The sequence below is a fragment of the Arvicanthis niloticus genome, chromosome 29 (genome assembly GCF_011762505.2).
Source record: "Arvicanthis niloticus isolate mArvNil1 chromosome 29, mArvNil1.pat.X, whole genome shotgun sequence".
Taxonomy (NCBI): Eukaryota; Metazoa; Chordata; class Mammalia; order Rodentia; family Muridae; genus Arvicanthis; species Arvicanthis niloticus.
Window position 1 is genome coordinate 7,417,761 of NC_133437.1, and position 19,518 is coordinate 7,437,278.

The following is a 19,518-nucleotide window of genomic DNA, read 5'->3' on the forward strand; positions in this document are numbered from 1 at the left end:
CCTAACGTACACAGGCTTACAGTTGGACTCCCAGCATTACAAAAACAACAAAACAAGACAAAAAAAAAACAAACAAAATGAAAATCAACAACAACAAAAAAATTTCTACCAAGAAGGTACTTTGACATTATAATCATACAAGAATAATACGCTTAACGTCACTAGGTTTTGTACACAATTCTATTTAAGTATAATCTATGAAGTTTTGGTGTTAAGAGATGGAAAAGGTCAGTACCTGAAACATTTACAAGCCTTAGAATATAAAATTCATTGAATTCGGGGATTCTATCTGGGAATGCACGGAGAATTACTGGTTTTGTTCCTTCTCCGTCTGTGAAGTTAACAGTCCCTGAGGTTTCATAGAACTCTTGGCCAGGCTGCAGAGAAGCATTCTGGAACAGCTGCCAAGCTACAGAAACATTGCCAAAGTGTCCTCGGTGCCGTAAAATCCTGCGTGAAAATGGAACAAAAGTGGTTTTGTAACACGTGTACATGGTGAATATGACTGTAACAAAGGCATCCTGCACTCTCTTGAAAAGTACATGTTTTTGATTTATCTCCAAACTAGCCAGCCCATCTCACTGAGAAACCATTGGAAAGTACAAAGTAACAAGAACAAAAAAGACAAACAATCTTAGAATCTCTTCAAAGCCAATCAGCGTGGCAAGTTCTAAGCCCAAGTGAAAAAAGACTTTGATGGTAATGGGCAATATATTTTTCAGAAGGGAAAAAAAATTGTAGGTGCAAGGAATCACAAGTTGCAAGTTCTATGAAGATTTTTCCCGAAGACTGAATGACTCTAGTCATTCTAGAAGTCTTGAATCCTCTAGTCTTGAAAAGATAGAACGTGGAGGGAGATGGGCAAAGAGATCAAGCTCTGCCTAGCAGATGAACAGTTGCCATGGATAGTTCCTTCATGGAAGATATTATAACAGAGCATAAACAAAGTCACCACAATCCCATTTCCATTTTTATCTGAATAGATTAACAGTGTTTCCATTTTCACCCACTCAATGATCTCATTTGTTGAATCCAATTTTAACTTTCCTTATCCGAATACACTTACCAAAATGCATTTGTCTTTCCTTCTTCCACTGTTTTGTCTATGGGCTCCAGAGAGAAAACACCATTTGGGTCATCATTGGCTTCAATTATGACTGTAGCTATCCCACACTCATAAACTACACTGTCACCTAAATTAAACACCAAAGAGTCAAAGTCACTTTTTTAAAAGCTATTTTTCATTTTAACAAAATTTCTTAACATGTATTCATTTTATTCACTTAAATTCTAAGAAATATACAAGTACAGATATAAAAAGGTTTTGGGGATGGCTCAGTGGGTACAGAGCTTGGTGCATGAGTATGGTTTCCAGCCCCTGAGTGAAAGCCAAGGGTATCTGTAACCCCAGCGAGGAGACCAGAGGTGGCCATATCTGGAGGGTTTGTGGGACAGTCCGCATAGCTGAAATTGCAAAAATGGCATTCAGCGAGAGACATCCTGACAAGGATATGCTAAAAACAGAGAACTGCTTCTGTGGTATTAATACCAAGGATAAAATACCTGCATCAAATAAAAAGGAACCACTGGGCAAACTCAAATGAGAGATATTCAGGCTTGTGGCTTTGCTGGGATCATGAAAGCCGAAGAAAGACCATGGAATTACTTTACACTGAGAGGACTGGAAGGTTGCCATTAAGTGAAATGCATAATTCCAGTTTCCAGTCAGGGTAATTTTGATACAAATGGCATTAATGGGAAAACTAAAGACACCTGAAAGGCGACAGAGGTGAGAGTTTGCACCAATATCAGCTTCCTGATTTCCAAGCTGTGCTTCATTTCAGCCATGGAAACAATGGAGTTAGACAGCCATGATGGGCCTGGAACCATGAGCCAATGCCTTTCTGCTTATAAGCTGATTTTCCCAGAATTTTATCACACTATGATTTAATTTACACTGCACAGAAAGGTTCAATGACCATGTTCTTTATCCCACCAGTCAAGAAAGCAACAGCAAACTTCTTTTTTCACAAGAAGTTGCAGATTATTTCAAAGGTTCACCTGGCAGAACTACTTACCAGTACAGAGAACCACAAGCCCGCCACAACAGCATGTATTTACCTGTTGAATTGAACAGGATTATATAAAAAGGCTCATCGGTTTCTGGGATCCCATCGTCATTGACATATACAGATACACTCTGCTCTCTGCGTCCAACCTCAAATACAAGGGTTTCTCCCTTCTCAACAGGAACAAAGTCTCCCTCTCCTCCTGAAGCCTTTCCATCCACGGTAGCATATTGAACAGTGCAGGCCACATCAACAGATCCATTTCTGAGAACTGTAAAGTTGGCAGTCTCACCCTCCTGGACTCTCACAACACAAGGCTCTGAAATACACACAGAGCAGGAATACATGAGCCTGTTCCAGTCCGCGAGCAAAGCTTCAGATCACCCCCGTTTCTGCCTGCCATTGACAGGACAAGCCTGGACTCCATGTTTACTCTGCTCCCCTCTGATACAAGCTCCCTCTGAAGGCCTCACGTCAGTGCCCCTCCTTACTAATGCTCAACAGTACCAGTGTCTCTGGCGACTAAGCTGTCGGTAAATATCATAAGATTTCCCTTTTCTTCTGACTGTACCTTAATGTTAAAGGTAAGTTCCTTGAACAGAAGTCTCATGCTTCATTTGGCCATGGTAGTTAGAAAAAAGATATGCATAAGAATAAATCATTGACTACATATTACCCGGAAGCTCAGAACAGTGTAAATAAGACTCAGGAGGCTCAGGATGCTACTACATCATAAAATTCATCTACATACATCTTACCAAAAAAAAAGAGATTTCAAAGAATTAAAAATATGATTAAGTCTCATAAACAGAACTAAGGAGGATTCAGAAGCAAAGAACAGGTGGAAAGAAAGCAATAAAATGACAAAAGGGAAGATTCTTAATTAATATGTCCATTAACTGTCAGCTACTGTAACAAGTGATCATTCTTAGAACAGAAAGTCCTGAGTCCATTAGAAGTGATTCCCCAGGCATGTTTCTCTTGTCTAACCAAAGCAAGGCATGCTGGGAGAGGAAAAGGTAGCAACGCTGCCAATTGCCCTCTCTTGTTTTTGTTGTTTCACTCAAACACAGAACATGAATTATCAAATGAATCATGAAATTATACTTAAATTGATTACACTACAGAAAATGCTAAGTTAATAGTTCTTCTTAAACCTATGTATGGGGGCTGGATACATGGCTCAGCAGTTTAGAGTACTTGGCACTCTTGCAGGGGAACCAGGTTTGATTCCCAAGGTCTACATGACAAGGCACAGCCATCCTGACTCCCGCTGCAGAGACCCATTGTACCCCTCTGACCTCTACAGGCACCAAGCATGCGAGTGGTGCACATGCATACATGCTGGTAAAACACACGTACACACAAAATTGTCTTAAAACATATATTATTTAAGACTGATGTAAAGTCACTCAAACAAGATAGGAATGTCACCTGCAAAATAAATGGGGTCATCATTCCTCAGAATCCTCAGGGTGGCAGTTGTCTTGTTTCCCATTTGAGCTCCTCCAGTGGCATTAAGTAAGATAATGGTAAATTCCTCCATCTCCTCCGGAATCTTTGGCAAAATGATACATACTTTAAGTCAAGTGAATCATGCACCTAATCACACTATGCATGCCTGATACTTGTTTTTTGAAAGCTCAGTTGTTACTGCTTATGTTCACGTTCATCTCTAAGATGAAGGCTTCTTTAAAAGTTTTCCCATGAAACCCGGATCATTTCAACACTGTTCTTCCCAGCAGCCATTTTATTGCAGCTGCTGATAAAGTATAATGGAAATATGTGTGTTTTGACTTAAGTAAAGAAAGCCTGGCCATGCCACAGAGATTTGTATTATTTCCATAAGAAAATGGAAAACAAGTTAACTGTAAAAAAGAAAAAAAAAAAACGGAAAAACAATGTAACAATTTGAAAGCCTTCCAATGAGAACACTAACAGTTGCTGGGCTGTTAGCTCCTCAATTCTGTCTTGAAACCTTCTGGAAGGTTCCTGAGAAAGTCCAAAGACATCCTCACTTCCATGTCCTCTAAAAGATGAGATTTCTACTTCTCTGATTCTTTTTTGTTTGTTTGTTTGGTTGGTTGGTAGGTTTTTTTGTAGTTTCTTTTCTGCTGTACATAATGCCTTTTTTATTGGATATTTTATTTGTTTACATTTCAGACATTATCGGCTTTCCCCATTTCCCACCCCCAGAAACCCCCCAGATGGATACTAGTTTTCTTTCTCATTGTCAGTGTGCCTTAGTCTCCCCACCGCAAAACAGAAAAAAAAAAAAAAAAAAAGATGATAGTTTTGTGTGCTGGGGGCAAGGGACCAGCTTCATTGCTTCACTCTGAGAAAGATCCACTCTCCTTAGTGAAGTTCTTTATCTTTCCTGTTAGGCCTGGGCTTAGTGTCCTGATATTGAAGTACACCATGAGATACCAGAATACAGCTCTTCTTCAAAATGCCAAAGGCAGCTAAGTTGCTAAACTTCTCCCACAACCCTAAATCTATGATATTTGATATATAATGGATTAGTGAACAGTATCAATTGTAAGAATTTTAGAAACGTCTTTAAGGCACCTCTAAATAGCATTGCTATCTTGCCTTACACCAGCCAGTCATACTAAGCCTCTTTATCAAACAGCATCAGCACAAAATGCATCTCCGGGCATTTAATTATTTCATGAAAAAGAATGAATGACCATCAGCACCACAAAAGACAAACAGAGCAAATAACACCAACACACGGTGATTTGACACTTATAACAGGTCAGGCAGAAAACCATGGAAGTGGAACTTACTTCATCTACGAGGGAGTAGACGGTGATGTTTTTAAAAAATTCTTGGTCTCCAAAACAAACAATTCCTTGCACAGGAAACACATCTTTGGTAAAGTCTGGACTAACCACCCATGATACATTGACAGCACCAAAGTTGCCTCGAGTTCGGATTACACCGTAAACAGCTGAGAGATACACATGGAAACATAGGGTGAACAAGCAAAATAAGCAGAAATCAAAACCCCTGCTTCGTCAACATTATTTTAGCATATACTCCAAGGTTGACATATGTGCGTGTGTGTGTGTGTGTGTGTGTGTGTGTGTGCGCGCGTGTGCGTGCGTGCGTGCGTGCGTGCGTGCGTGTGTGTGTGTGTGTGTGTCTGTGTGTGTGTGTGTGTGTGTAACCAGCTCAATCTTTTCCATTGCACTTTGGAATATTAAGACTCATCTGAAATAGTGATGGAATTAGAATTAATTATGTACAACTATTATAAGATCCTACAAGCAGATTCACCAAAGGCATTTGCTGGAAGCTTAACTTGTGCTTGACAAGCAAAGTTATTTTATCACCCCGACAATGCTTTAAAAATAAGAGCACTCTCATCCCCTGCTACTGCAGTAGTTTGATTTTCAGTATTAACTCTTAGCTGTAGTGTGCTCTCCATTTGACTGACTTGATCCCTTCCCGAGTGTCTGAGTTTATATTGTATTAGGTAAAAGCAAACTGTAACTGAGGTCTTCAATATCACCCCAACGCTATGGAAGACGTGAAAACAGCAAGCCTAAATATGAGTTTGAAAAGAGGAGTTTCTAAATTGAATGCATTTTCTGAGGCAGAAGAGAAACCGACAATAGATCTAAAGGATGGTGGGATGGGACAGCAGTTAAGAGCATTTATTGTTCTTCCAGACGACCTGGGTTCGATTCCAACACCCAATCAGGTGGCTCACCACCACTACTGCCAACATCGGGGGATCCAACAGCTATTGGCCTCCATGGGACATGCAGACGTGGTGCACACAGATTCACGCAGGCACACACAAATATACAAATATGTAGAAATATTTTTTGAAAATTAAGCTGAAAAAAGATTAATGATCTCTTCAGAAAACAGAAGAAAGTGAGGCAAACAGAATAATTTACCATGATAGACATCCTCCCCTTTGCTTTCTTTTATCGATGCAGTCAAATCATCAGAAACAAATTCTAGAACGCCATGCGGATCGTCGTTTTTTAGGATCGTTATGTTGACAAGTGTAGCACTGCCCAGCGTGCTCTCCCTTTCGCCATGGCTGCTGAGGACCACCCGGAAGTGCTCGTCCAGCTACAAAAGCACGCCGAATCAGAAAAAAGATGTAACTCTGAAGTTTCCATTACACACAAAATGGGTGTGTTATTGACAGTGTTATTATGTTCAACTTTTCAGGAAAAGACGAGAGAACTGATATTATTCCTAATTTTAAAAACCATTTGCCTACTCGCTAAAAAATAGGAGATATGACTTTACCTAATATAAAAAAAACAAAACGGCCATACTATTCTAAGACAGTAAAAACTCAAGGCCTTTTCACTGGTGATCGAGTATTCATTTAAATGAGCAAGAATGAAAAGTAAAATTAATTTGAAAGCTGCATATGTATTGCAGTATAGACATATTGGAAGTACATCTGATTCCTCCTATTATAAAATAAATTAATTTCTTGCTGAAACATAATTTAACAGCAAAGCTTTCACCCCAAACCACGCCAGTAAGACCAGTGAGTATAGACCACGCAGAATAAAAACATAACTGGAGAAACCTGAGCACATAAGCCCTGACGGCATAAGCCCCGAGCACAGAAGCCAAGCCTCTCAGGGTTTTCTGGTTCTTGTTTTAGACAAGAACACATTCTTGTAAGTTGAATGAATTGTATTCCGCTTTTCAAGCTTCTTTTTAAATTTTCCTAAACACGAGCACCTAATTCTTTCTTATGTCTTGCTGTTAATGTTCAAAATATTTCTATCCTCAATATCTTGAGACTGTCAACCTTTCACAGTGACACGGCACAAGTTCCGACCCGGGTACCTCTGGCGTGCCATCCAGTCTGGTGAGTAGGGTGATCACTACTTCCCGTTCTCCTGGAGTGAATTCCAGCACCCCTGTGTTTCCGTAGAATTCATTGCTCTCTCGGGGCTCCACGTGAAAGCGGAGGAACTGCTGAACAAGAGACCCCCTGGATCGAGTAATTCGGAGCTCTACAGCATCTCCTTCCTTTAAAAACAAAAACCACAAAAGTTCAATTTCTTCTAGAACATTTTTCTGAAGCCATGAATCCAGAGTGAAGTTTGGGACCTACTTTTATAACATAGGGTCCTCTAGAATCATAAGAAAATTCAAAAATGCCTCCGGGGTCATCATTTTCCAAAATAATCAAGTCTCGGCTAGTATAGCCCGATTTCAGAACATCGCTCTCCACACTCACCCTGGAAAGTCAGAGGGGAACAAACACACTCTGTTAATCTGAAATTTTCAAGATTTTTTTCAGGCTTTAAAAAAAAAACACCAGCAGTATTTACAATTCTTCCAAATAATTTAAAAAGTAATTAAGGTTTATGCCTTAAAGAAAATTTACATGTATCAAAAATCTGCTCCTGACAGCTTCCTGTCGTGGATTCTAAGAAGAAATTGAGCATCTTTGGAGTTACTCCAGTTGTGGTGAGACAGCCACTAGGCAAGAATTGCTTTTCATCTGCAGACAAATCAGTGTCCAGAAAAAGACACACTTGCGGAATAGTCGACTGATTATATCTGCCAAGACAGAGTAATCAGCCCTTAATAATTCTGCATCACTAAGGTCTGTCAGATGATCCTGGGCCAGAAGGCTGAAGATCGGATGCTCCAACGTTTTGTAGTATAGGGACTGTCCAGGTGTTCAGCAGTCTCTATAATTTGGCTAAGTTTTAGAAGCTATGCTTTGTGCTTCCCCTAATTTTAGTTAACTCAGTCATTCTGGATTTCTGATGGGGTTGAAGACTTATAATCTCATAGGCAATCCCAGCTATTTACTTTGAGAGAAAAGATTTGAGAGGATGGTTTTCAACTGACATTCATTCTAAAGCCAAGAATAAAAGCCAGGTTCAGAACTAAGTCTTTTAGTTAGGAAGGATAACAGAGGTTCTGGTTAGTCAACAAAATGATGGACTGGGTATTAGGTCTATCTTGTATCTTACTGACACAAATTGGTATAGTTATGCTCTAATTGTATTTTAGGAGAAAAGTTTTATTTTAACAGGAAGGGTGATATGTAGGAGGAGCTAAGGTGGGAGGAGTAAGGAGAGGAAGAGGAGGAGTAAGGAAAGGAGAAGGAGATGGAGAGGAGGAGCTAGGTGACGAGAGAGAGGGGGGACCATGGAGGCAGATGTTCGTATGTCTCTGCCACTCAAAGATAGTTGATATATCTAGGTTGGGCATTGGGTTACACTTCTGATTGTATGGGCATCTCATTATTGAGCATTACCAAACTTATAAAGCCTTTGATTATCATTTTTAAAAAATTGTATAAAAGCAAAAAGGAGAAGGGGGATGGGATAGAAGTTTTCTAAGGAGGGGAAATGGGAAAAGGGGATGAAATGTAAATAAAATATCCAATAAAAAAAAAGAAAAAAGAAAATGATTCCACAAAAAATATCACTTCACACTAAAACTGTTTTTCATTGATAACACTAAAAGATTCCTGAATTCATTATATTTTTTTACTAGACTTCATAGGTACACAAATAATATAGAAATCATTCATATAAAGTATCAAATTCTATCACATTTTATTAGCATTTTAGAAATTTTTAGTTAGTAACTAGTTAGAAAACATATTGAAACAATTTGATAGCCGCTAGGTGTTGAGCTCCTCTGAGACATGTGTGTTAAATGTTGTATTTTACTTACATAAGAATTTCTTTTAAGTGTCCTTAAAAACTATTATGTTAATTAAGTAATACATTAATTGGGTAACTACAAACTACAAATGAGTAAAACTAAATAAGTAAACACAACTATGATCTGGCCTTTATAAACACTTTTTGTCTCTCAAGTACTTTCTACATGTCTCAGTTCTAACATCAACTATTTTTCAGGAAAAAAAAAGAAAATGTAAAATAGAATGAAAGAAATAAAGTGCTCGCAGGGCAATGGTGGCGCACGCCTTTAATCCCAGTACTTGGGAGGCAGAGGCAGGTGGATTTCTGAGTTTGAGGCCAGCCTGGTCTACAGAGTGAGTATCAGGACAGCGAAGGCTACACAGAGAAACCCTGTCTCGAAAAACCAAAAATAAATAAATAAAGTGCTTTAAAATGCTGATATGCAATAACAACAAATGTGTGTGGGGAGTGTGTGTGTGTGTGTGTATGCACACGTGTGTGTGGGAGTGTGTGTGTGTGTATGTATGCACACGTGTGTGTGGGAGTGTGTGTGGGTGTCTGGGAGTGTGTGCATATACATACATGTGAGTGTATGTATATGTGTGTGTACATGTGTGTGGGCATGAGTGCAGAAGTGCAAACAGATGTGAGTGTGTGTGCACATGTGTATGAGTGTGTACATGTGTGTGGGCATGTGTGTATGTGTGTGTACCTCTGTGGGTGTGGATGTGCAAATGGGTGTGTGTACACATATGTGTATGTGTACATACATGTGGGGTGGGTGTGTAACTGTGTGTGTGTATGTGTGTGTGTTGACAAATAGACAAATGGACAGATAAAGCATTTTATCATTTCAAGTATTTGTGCCTAAGTATAATTAGGATGATCAAGGAGGTTGCTGACTCTGAGACTAGAGTCAGCTCCAGTCAGCTCTACTTCATCCAAACTGGATTGAAATTCTTCATGTGTGACTTCCTAGGGAACAAAAATGTGGTCAGATCTGACCCAGAAGTCACAGTGAAACCACAAGCAGTCCAGAGGCATGGCCACAGGCCTGTGGTTTCTGTGTGGGAAGGAACAGGAACTAATATGCCTCTGCTTTAAGAAACCAAACAACCAACATGACACCGGCTAGTGACCACAAGGAGCAATCCAAACACCAGAGCAATGATTAGTTGTGGACAATGACTCTATTTCATTTCTATAAATATCATCATTCCTTAAAATCCCCGGTGTGCACATAAGCCAGAAGACATAAAAACTGGATGAGAAGCAGAGTATGCAAATTCAGTGTGAACATTAAATACATGACGTTGTTCTCAGACTTTGTAAAATATGCTATCATGTATGATGTAGACTCTTTTAAAAAATCTCTTTAAAACAGAGACACTAAAGAAAGTGCAAAGATACACCCAGAAACACCACAGATGTCATTTTCTCTGTTAAACAAAATACAAGATTCATAAAGTATTTCATCTCCAAACCACAACCATTATTCTCTGATGTAAATGCTATGGAACAATCAAATTTAAAACCCTTTGAAATGTGTGATAGCACTCAATTCTTCAGCTTTTATCAAATATTCTAAACACATTCATGATGCTGAAACACATTCGTGAGGACCCCAAATCCCAAGCCATTCATACAAATCCCATTGTCACCAGAGAATGAGATCGCAAACCGGCATGCACAGCCAGGTGGACAGGCAGCATTGCTCAAGACTGGTCATGCAGAACTGCAGCTTCATCAGAAAACCATCATGCACAGAACAAAATACTGAACCTTCGAAACAGGCCATTATCCTGCACACTTACCCAAAGTACACAACAAATCTTTCTGTTTCTACCCTGTCAACACAGAAAGAACGGTGGGAAAGGGTGAAGGGAAGGCAAGCGCACCATTTGCTAAATTCTTACTACTACACACTTAGAGTGGAATGGTAAAATCAAGTTAAAGAAGGCACACTGCATCCCCTGGCACCTGCCATGGGTAATTCTCAGTTTATGGGAACTGTGTACACCGTGTTCGCTGTTATTCACAAACGCTAGCATGATTGCTGTTACTGACAAATGCTAGCAAGCACACTCTTCTAGATGATGACCCCATGACCAGTGAGCATGTCCAGACCCATTGAAGACATTCCTTTGTTGGCCCCCTCCAGAGCGTAGATGCCTGCCAAGTGCTGTGCACGTCCAGAAGCCACAGCAGCTGAGCAAATCTCATTGAGCTGGACTTGTAATTACTCACTTTAATGAGGTTTGGGGGAAAAAAAATACTTCCATCCTCAGATCTAAAGCCAGTTGCTATTTGAATTAAAATCATCAAAACTCTGTGGCAGAGGCATCTGTACCTTTCAATGTTTGCAGAGAAATATAGTCAAGGAATTACAAGACATCACCACTTTTAATTACGGTTTTATGTCAGGAAATCTAAACACTTTCCACATCCCCAGTGAATTTCATTTTCAAATAACCTTGAAAGGTACAGAGCAAAATAAATAGACCTTATCATTTATAAAGAGTGCTGTATATATAATTAGTTTTTATGAAGTAAAACAACAACAAAAAATTGCTTCTAATTGCAAACTGTTAAACAAGACAGTACTTTTAATAGGTGTTATATTGAAGTTACTTGTTTAGCATCAGATCAGCTTTTGTTTGTATTTAGTTTAAATATAAAGTACTTGAGTTTGACCTGAAGAGAAAAGTGTGCAATTCATCCTAATAAAGTAGCACTGTTTTGTGGCAAAATCACCACCCCCAGCATTGGTTCATTCTGCACTCGTTATTTTGCTGACGCTTGGTTAAAACTTTGCGAAACAATAGGAGGATCCAGACAGCATCACTTTCAAATGCTGAATTCCATTCGCATTTACTTACTTAAGCATTTCTTTGGATACAGGAATATGCTTAGTTCATTGTTGTTTGCATGCCAGTTTCTAACTGAACTGACATGTTAGTGCACGTTTTATTGACGAGTTCTATTTTCGAAGATGGAAAACATTTAGAATTAGCCAGTGGCTTGCTCTTCACAGTGGTGTGTGTATCGTCTTTCACACAGGGAAAGGAAGAGCTTTGAAAAATTAGTATTAATTCATTTCTAATGTTCATGTGACATTTGAAAGAATATGAAGAAAAACTGCTGAATTTGTTGAGGTGTAATTTAAATTATTCTTTAAACACCCAGTTGAGATCAACCAAGTTGACAAGGTTTCTATCAAGTGCCACAGGCTTATAAGTACTGTTCAATTTGCTTTGGTATTCGTAGTAACTGTCTATTGACTTAATTGTGTTCCCACCTAAATTATGTAAACGGTCCATGAAAAAAAAAATCTATTTCAAATCTATATTTTATTGATTTTCACTAACTTTTTTGAAGTGAAACAGTTAACCATAAGGCACTCTGTAACATACTACGTTGGCATCATTTAGACTGTGTGTTGTCTTTTTGGATTTATTGTTTTTACTTTTGTTGAAGAAGAAAATAAATTACTTTTTTCTGAAAGGAATGACCAGTGGCCTCTCAATAGATGTGTTCTCTGTAGTCTACATTGGTTCATTCACTTTTAAAATTATGCCGAAATGTGTTTGCCTTCCAGTATCTTCTCTGGGATTAGATATGGAGCATAGAGAATAACGTCAACTTTGTTAAAGATATAATTATAAATAGGTAAAACAATAGGAGTGAAATATAACAATACCATTAAAAACTATGCCAGATATGATGTACATACCTTTAATCCTGGCACTCCAGAGGCAGAGGCAGGTGGGTCTGAGTCTGAGGCCAGCCTGGTCTACATAGCGAGTGCCAGACCAGAGACCTACCCTCCCCTGACTCAAAAAGATGCATAGAAAGTGCTGAAAAGATTTTTTTTAAAGCACAGTATTAAGCTTCATTGATTCATTCATTTGCAATATATATATATATATACACACACATTTTATATATATATATATGTATATATATATATATATACATATGCCTCAAATTCAGTACTGAATCTTTGTTTTTATAACTATGAGTTGTGCAATGTCCTCCAGCCACACATAGAAAGTAACTGTGGGTTTGCTTTCTAAAATCGTTGTCATCAACTAATCAGATTGCATTTTCTCTTAGAAAGTATTTTCTGAATTTTATAACTAACTAAGCGAAACATAATAGAGGCCCTGAGACTGTGATATTTCTGAAGTACATCCAGAGAAATGCTGGGCTGTTCTTATTACAATGGCTGAAAGGTAACACGTGAATTCTTGTAATTTTTCATTCCATTAAATAAAAATTATTTATTATTTAAATGTCATGTAAAGAGAATGAAGTGTAATCTTTTCTTTTAAAACACTTATAAAGGTCTAACTTTGGCACTCTTGAAAGTAAAGACAAGAGACAGGAGTGTGTGACCTAACGCTTCAGATGGCTCGCAGCCGCCCTCATGAACACAACAGAACTCACCATGCTTCAAGTTTGTCAGCTACTTCCCATAAACTCTCTACATAATGCTTCCTCAGAACTAAACAGGGTAGTCACAGGTCACAAAATATAGTAATCTTTGAAGAGAAAAGCCCTCCCTTGTACAACAAAAACGACTGAAAGCCTTAACAGAACTTCTTCATAGCTTTCCCCACATGGGGAGAAATGGATTAAAACAACATAAAAATTGCTGTTTCCTGTAGGAGTTTGTACCTGTCCAGGGAAAGGGTTACAGTTTCATTCAACTCCGGTATGTCATCGCCCTTGATAGTAATGTTGATTGATGTGTCGCTTTGCCCAGATAAAAACACAACAGAGCCATTAAAGGGGCCTGCATCATCCACAGTCACTGCTTTTGAATTAAAGCCAGAGGGTCTCAAACTCCAGTACACAGTAGCCTGGCCATCAGTTCCATCTCGGTGCAGGGGGATGCATACCTTATTTTAAAAAGGAAAGGAAGAAAAAAAAAGGACTCTGCTAAAATATACACTCATGCACATACAAATGTAACTAGCTGACCATGTCTTCCCCATATAAAGAAGAAAACAATCTGGTGCTATTATAAACACACTTGGAGAAGCAGGACAATAATTTTATATACATTTTTTTACTGCTGTTACTAATCAAATTTATCTACAACATAAATCCCACCAATAGAATTATCTTTGGAAGTATCTTAATAAAAAGGAAATATATTAAAAAGATTAAAATATAGTGAAAAATATAAAATACTGACCATTTTGCTATTCTGGCTAGCAACAGACAGACTGTGAGACAAGTAAACAAAGGACAGTCTTAGAAAGAAAATAAATAAGTATACAAAACTAACGAAAAGCTCCTCGGCCACCTGAGGTGGTTAAGTCCAGGAACAGCTGAAACAGTAAATTCACAGCTTCACACAGTAAACCAGCAAAGCACCTCAGTTCCTGAAACAACGTAGACCCTTTTAGAAGGGAACCGTAAACTTTAAAAAATATATAAAGTCAAAATCCTTTTAAAACCTGACTCTTCCTTGCCCATGTATAGAATTTAATAACAAAGGAAGGAAACAGTGGTTACGATACTTTGCTATGAGACTTTGATAACAAGACCAATTCCCCTCATTTCTGACCTAAAGTTCCAGCCAATTTAAACCAAATCGAAGTGGGGTGTGTTGCTACACTGTGGTACAGCAATGCAGGAGTATTACTAAATAGAAAGACACTTGGGAGGATTCAACTATGGCAATATATATATATATATATATATATATATATATATATATATATATAATTATTTTGCTAAGGCTCAGCATTTCACAACTTTACCACCGCCACAACTGGCATCAACCGTAGGATGCAGAGCTACCTCTGAGTCTCAGCCCCACCAGAGGCAGCACACAGAGTGTTCAGAAGACAGAGCCCCCAAAAAGCCGCTTGTGTTTCCACAATATGACCACTAAAAACCAGATTCATAATTAGCTATGAAATGTCACAACACTGTGTAAAAACAATCACTATTAAACAGTGTACTCTCACCATGAGCAACAAGTTCTATTTTTAATTAAAATTTTTACTAAAATTTTATTTTTAATTAAAATAGTATTATATCACTTCCCTTCCTCTCTTCCCTCCTTCCAGCCATCTAGCCCCGCCCATGCCACCCCAACTCTCAAGTCTCTTTGTCGATTATATTTGTTACATACATATTTAAGCATCTATGTATACAAATATAGATATAAACACAACCACTTACGACTAGTAAAAATTATGGAAAAACCAGATGCTCATCAGTTTTTTTTATTCTAAATAGATTATAGTCTATTAAATGCATGTGAACCCTACATTTAAAAGCCTTCATGCTCTTAGACACATTAGTGCATATGAATAGGAAGGGCATACTCACCACCTCAGCAGCAGAATCTTTGGGCTCATGCAAAATGACTGGAAGGTTGCTAAGAAAGCCAATTTCTCCATTCGCAATGGCTGGGGTAACCAGTAATGAAATATTTCTGATTTCCCCCAATTTGGGACTCACTGGTGGGATCGGAGGGAATATGTTAACCAACACCACAGCTTCCAACTATAAAGCACAAACAAAAACAAGAAGGATAGTTTTAAAATTCAGGTCAGAGTTCACCAGTAACAAGAACTTCAGCACCTGCCTGTCCCTATACTGTCCCTTTTACACCTCCTGAAGCATCCACCAGAGTCTTGTCTTTTCCTCTCATTAGGTATGATTACTATTTGGGATTCTTCCTGGGTTCTTTACCTTATAACTTTACCCTACCTCTTTAGTAATGTCTGAGCATCTCCCTCCAACCCCAAGTCATTATAACTGGTTACTAGTGAGCACAACTGTCACACGGACATTTTAGAGACAAATGAATCCAAACAGAAACCACTCTCCTGCTCCAGGCCCTATCGCCTTTACCTTTTCGTACTTCCACCTGTCTGTCCACCTGGTCACCAGTAGCCAACTGCACTGACCCTTTAAAAGCCAAATGTAAAAACTTTCTCCACAGTTTCTGCCTGGTCTCCATTGGCCTATGCATCCAGTCAGTTACCTACCCCCCTTCTTTGCCAGACCTAAGTCACTACAAGAAGACCATCCAGAGCTCCATTCATACCCAGAGCAACCTAACGCTTAAAGAAGCACAGCGCACCTATAATAAATACACTATTAATCTCCCAGTCATTGGTGAAGATGGTATTCCCCTCACCTAGAATGGCCCTTCTTTCATCATCTCAGAATATGAAGTATGCAACCTTAAAAACCAACTAAATGCCCCCCCCCTTCTTCCATATGAAGATTTCTTGGGAGTCTCCAGTTGCCTTCGATCACTTTTGGAAGCTCCAGGAGTGGACATTTTTGGTTTCTTTAAGAACTCAGTTGTATCACATGATGTTCTTCTGGAAGTTGACTTATGAGAGGGCATGTGATGTTTTGTTGAAAACTGACGCTTGAGCAGCCCTTAAACATGATGTTTAGAGAGAATATACATAGAATGCCACAGACAGTGGGAGGAAGCTCTTGCATGGTTATACCATGCAACACTTCACCTGCCTTCTCTGGTCCTCTCTGGTCTTTGCTGATCTTCATTTCATAGAATGAAGTGTGCAAAAGAACTTCACCTGGTATTCCGGCAGAGCCTTGCAGTTTCTGCTGGATTATGGCAGCTCTGCCAGCCACTGCTGATTTATGTTTGGTGTTTACTATTGGACTAGACTGCTGGTATCCTGACAACAAAAAAAAATGGAATCACCCCAAGGAACTACATCTAAATAGCTCCACAACTCCCTTTTTCTATTAACCTTCTTTTGTTGGTTTAGTCTGCTGCTATGTATTATAATGTTAAATGGGGGAGGGGAGGAAGGGTGAAGACCTGGTTGCCCCAGAGACAAAAGAGTCTGCTTTTAGACCCAAGTGACACTATGTGACCTTGACCCCAAGTTATTTCTGATTGGTGAATAAAGATGCCTATAGCCTATAGCTGGGCAGAATTCAGATAGGGCTGGCCAGTTGGAGTTAAGAGCAGCCCAGATGTAACACAATAGTAGCAACTCAGTGTTAGTGATAGGAAAGCACATGGTAATATCATAGAGGATAGGGATGTGCCCAGCTCTATTGCTGATTAAAGCTTATTGTAAATAGTAAAAGTTGTTTATCTTTTGTGCTGAAACTGAATGATCAAAAGTGGGGTAGAACCCCTGGGTTGAGATTAAGTATTTTCTACAACATTCTTCCCTCCATAGAAGGGAGGCTGAAGTGCTTAAGAACCCTAACGTAGGTTTTGAAGAATCTAAAACTCTACTACTCTCATTGCTTGTAACTTAGATATAAATGTCATGTTATTAATTCATCGTTTTTATGACTCTAATTTTCATTTGTTAGTTAGCGTATCTGTAGAGATCCGAAAGGTCTGTGCCCTCTCAGCATGTTCCCAAACACAAGCACGAACTTGCAATACAGCTATGCAGTGAGATGCATTATTTCATCCCTCCAGGATAACAAGCTCTATACAAGTCACCGACACACCGTAACTTTCAATGTCTTACACATGGAACTTCTCTGTCTATACTGTTCAATTGCTTCATCACTTACAGGACTATAAAAAGAGAGTTTTTAAATTGACATGAGATTTTCAGCTTCACAAAGCATTTCAAATCTCCAACTCCGCAAAGCTTTGAAATGTGGACATGACGCTGCTAAGAAACCACAGTAGAGATTTGTGAGCTGTGTGGGTTTTTCCTTCCAGAAATGGATAGGACTGGGACTGTTCTCCCATGGCTGGAATACTTTGTGACAAACAACATACATTCCAAAGGGCCAATGTGAATGGCTCACATAAATGTCATGCATTTTGTTGAAAATTATGTACAAGAGAAAGATGTGAAGAAAACCATATTTAGTAAGTGCTCGTTTGAAGAAAAGCAAAAAGAAATTAGACTCCAAATTTGTCCAATACTGATATACAAACTAAGCCAAGTAAAACAATGTTTGATTCTTTAGTTTTCAAAATAAACTGTAAAAACAAATATTAGTTAAAACAATTTGCATATAACCTTTATTTCCAGAGAAAATGTACAAATAGTCGTGTGTGTGTGTGTGTGTGTGTGTGTGTGTGTGTGTGTGTGTGTATTTTTACAAAATAGCACAAAGAATAGAGAACACAGATGCGTGTGTATGAAATTGTAAAATAAGAGTATACACTGGTTAGAGATCAGGATGTAAAATTCACTGGTGGTGTGTAAGGGATAAAATGTGAGTTACACATCTGTTCCCATGTATTCATGGATCTTTAAAATTCTAGAATTGTCTAAAGCATCAAAGAAAGAAAATCAATATTCCTTTTGCTCAAACCTTTCTACAAAGAAAGAGTAACAAGTCATTTTAGCTACTTTTATCAGAAAGTCATACAACTAATTTTAGTGCTATGCTTTTGAAAACTACAGAGGAATGATATAAAAGATAATAGAAAAAGATCAATGAACTGATCAATAAGAAATGATAGTTTTAGCATCTTGCCATTTTTGCTCTGGTTCCATAAACATATGTCAAATAAAGGTGTTCCCTGCACTCATAAGAGGCCATTCTTTGCGTTCACATATGTACTACTGGGACAGTCCACACCTACAAATCTAAATGACACCTCTGCTTCCTCAATCCTTAGATACATGGTGCCAGCGAACACTCTAGATCCTTAGTTGCACTGTATCACTAAATGCTCTAAGATCACCAAGGTGCTCAGGATACTGTAAGAACAAAAGCAACAACTGATCACTGAGATGTCAGAAGCCGAAAAAAAAATCTTAAATGTGCATTAATAAGCACATCCTGAATCCAGAGGACACAAGGGACAATTTTAAATAAATCCTTAAGCTACTCAACACCTTATATACCAATAGCTCATGGAAATTAAAAAAAAAAAAAAACTACTCCAAGTATGAACTAGTCAAATTGTATGCATCACGTTCAACAAAATCAACTTCAGAAAACAAGTTATGACATAATTTAACTTTTTTAAAATTCGTATTTATATGCCTAAGTGTGTTTTGATGCTAGTGGGCTAGTTTTCAGTTTTGCTCTAGTCTTAGCCATTGGCTCTACTCAACTTCACACACTCTGCCGTGGGACCTGTCATCTCTCAAGAAACCCAGGAAGAAGACACAGAGTTGTGAGTAGACCAAGAGTCTGTACGCCTCTAGGGATCATTAGAATGGGCTATCCTTGGTCAAACATCACAGCAAAATTCCCCACATGAAGGAAACACAATAAAATTATGATAATAAAAATTAAGATCAGTGCCCAGAACATAACAAATATCTCCCACTGGATAAGCACTCATTAAAAAAAAAAAAAAAAAGTGTTCACTACATATTGAAAAACCATTCATCCTTGTAACAGGCCACTCACCAGGCCACTTGGTGAGTTGTTCCTCTGTAATGCAAAGCATAAGGCATGTGTCACACTTAGCTAAGGACAAACATCTTCTGGAGAAAAGAACCACCCTGAACGCTTAGCATGTTTGGACAAAGGCCAATGACATTTAGGCAGTCGAGAATACTACATGCTTTCAGAGACTAACAGAATTACCTAAACAATAAATCACTCCCTTCCTTTTAAATTTCTCATCCTTGACGCTGGAAGCTAAAAGACTGTCTTCTGTGTAATAAAGAAGAAACTGTCTCAATCTACCACTATTTCCCAAACAAAACACACAGAGTCTGAGATTTCACATTTTCACCCACACAAAGCCTCAAGAAGTCCACTACATACACACTTTCTGCACGTGTGTTTGAGGATTGATCTATTACAGCAAAAGTAAAACATGATCCAAA

General features: G+C 38.5%; 1 protein-coding gene across 1 annotated transcript in view; it reads right to left on the reverse strand.

Annotated features, from left to right (window-relative positions):
* The window catches only part of Adgrv1 (adhesion G protein-coupled receptor V1), a 514,991-nt gene that overhangs the window by 458,358 nt on the left and 37,115 nt on the right, over positions 1–19,518 (reverse strand). The window contains exons 10-19 of the mRNA XM_076927075.1: positions 15,083–15,259; positions 13,412–13,635; positions 7,174–7,300; positions 6,903–7,088; positions 5,981–6,161; positions 4,859–5,022; positions 3,504–3,627; positions 2,122–2,388; positions 1,067–1,193; positions 227–450 (exon numbers count right to left, since the gene is read on the reverse strand). Coding sequence (XP_076783190.1) covers positions 227–450; positions 1,067–1,193; positions 2,122–2,388; positions 3,504–3,627; positions 4,859–5,022; positions 5,981–6,161; positions 6,903–7,088; positions 7,174–7,300; positions 13,412–13,635; positions 15,083–15,259 — 1,801 coding nt within the window. The remainder of the gene's footprint in view (positions 1–226; positions 451–1,066; positions 1,194–2,121; positions 2,389–3,503; positions 3,628–4,858; positions 5,023–5,980; positions 6,162–6,902; positions 7,089–7,173; positions 7,301–13,411; positions 13,636–15,082; positions 15,260–19,518) is intronic.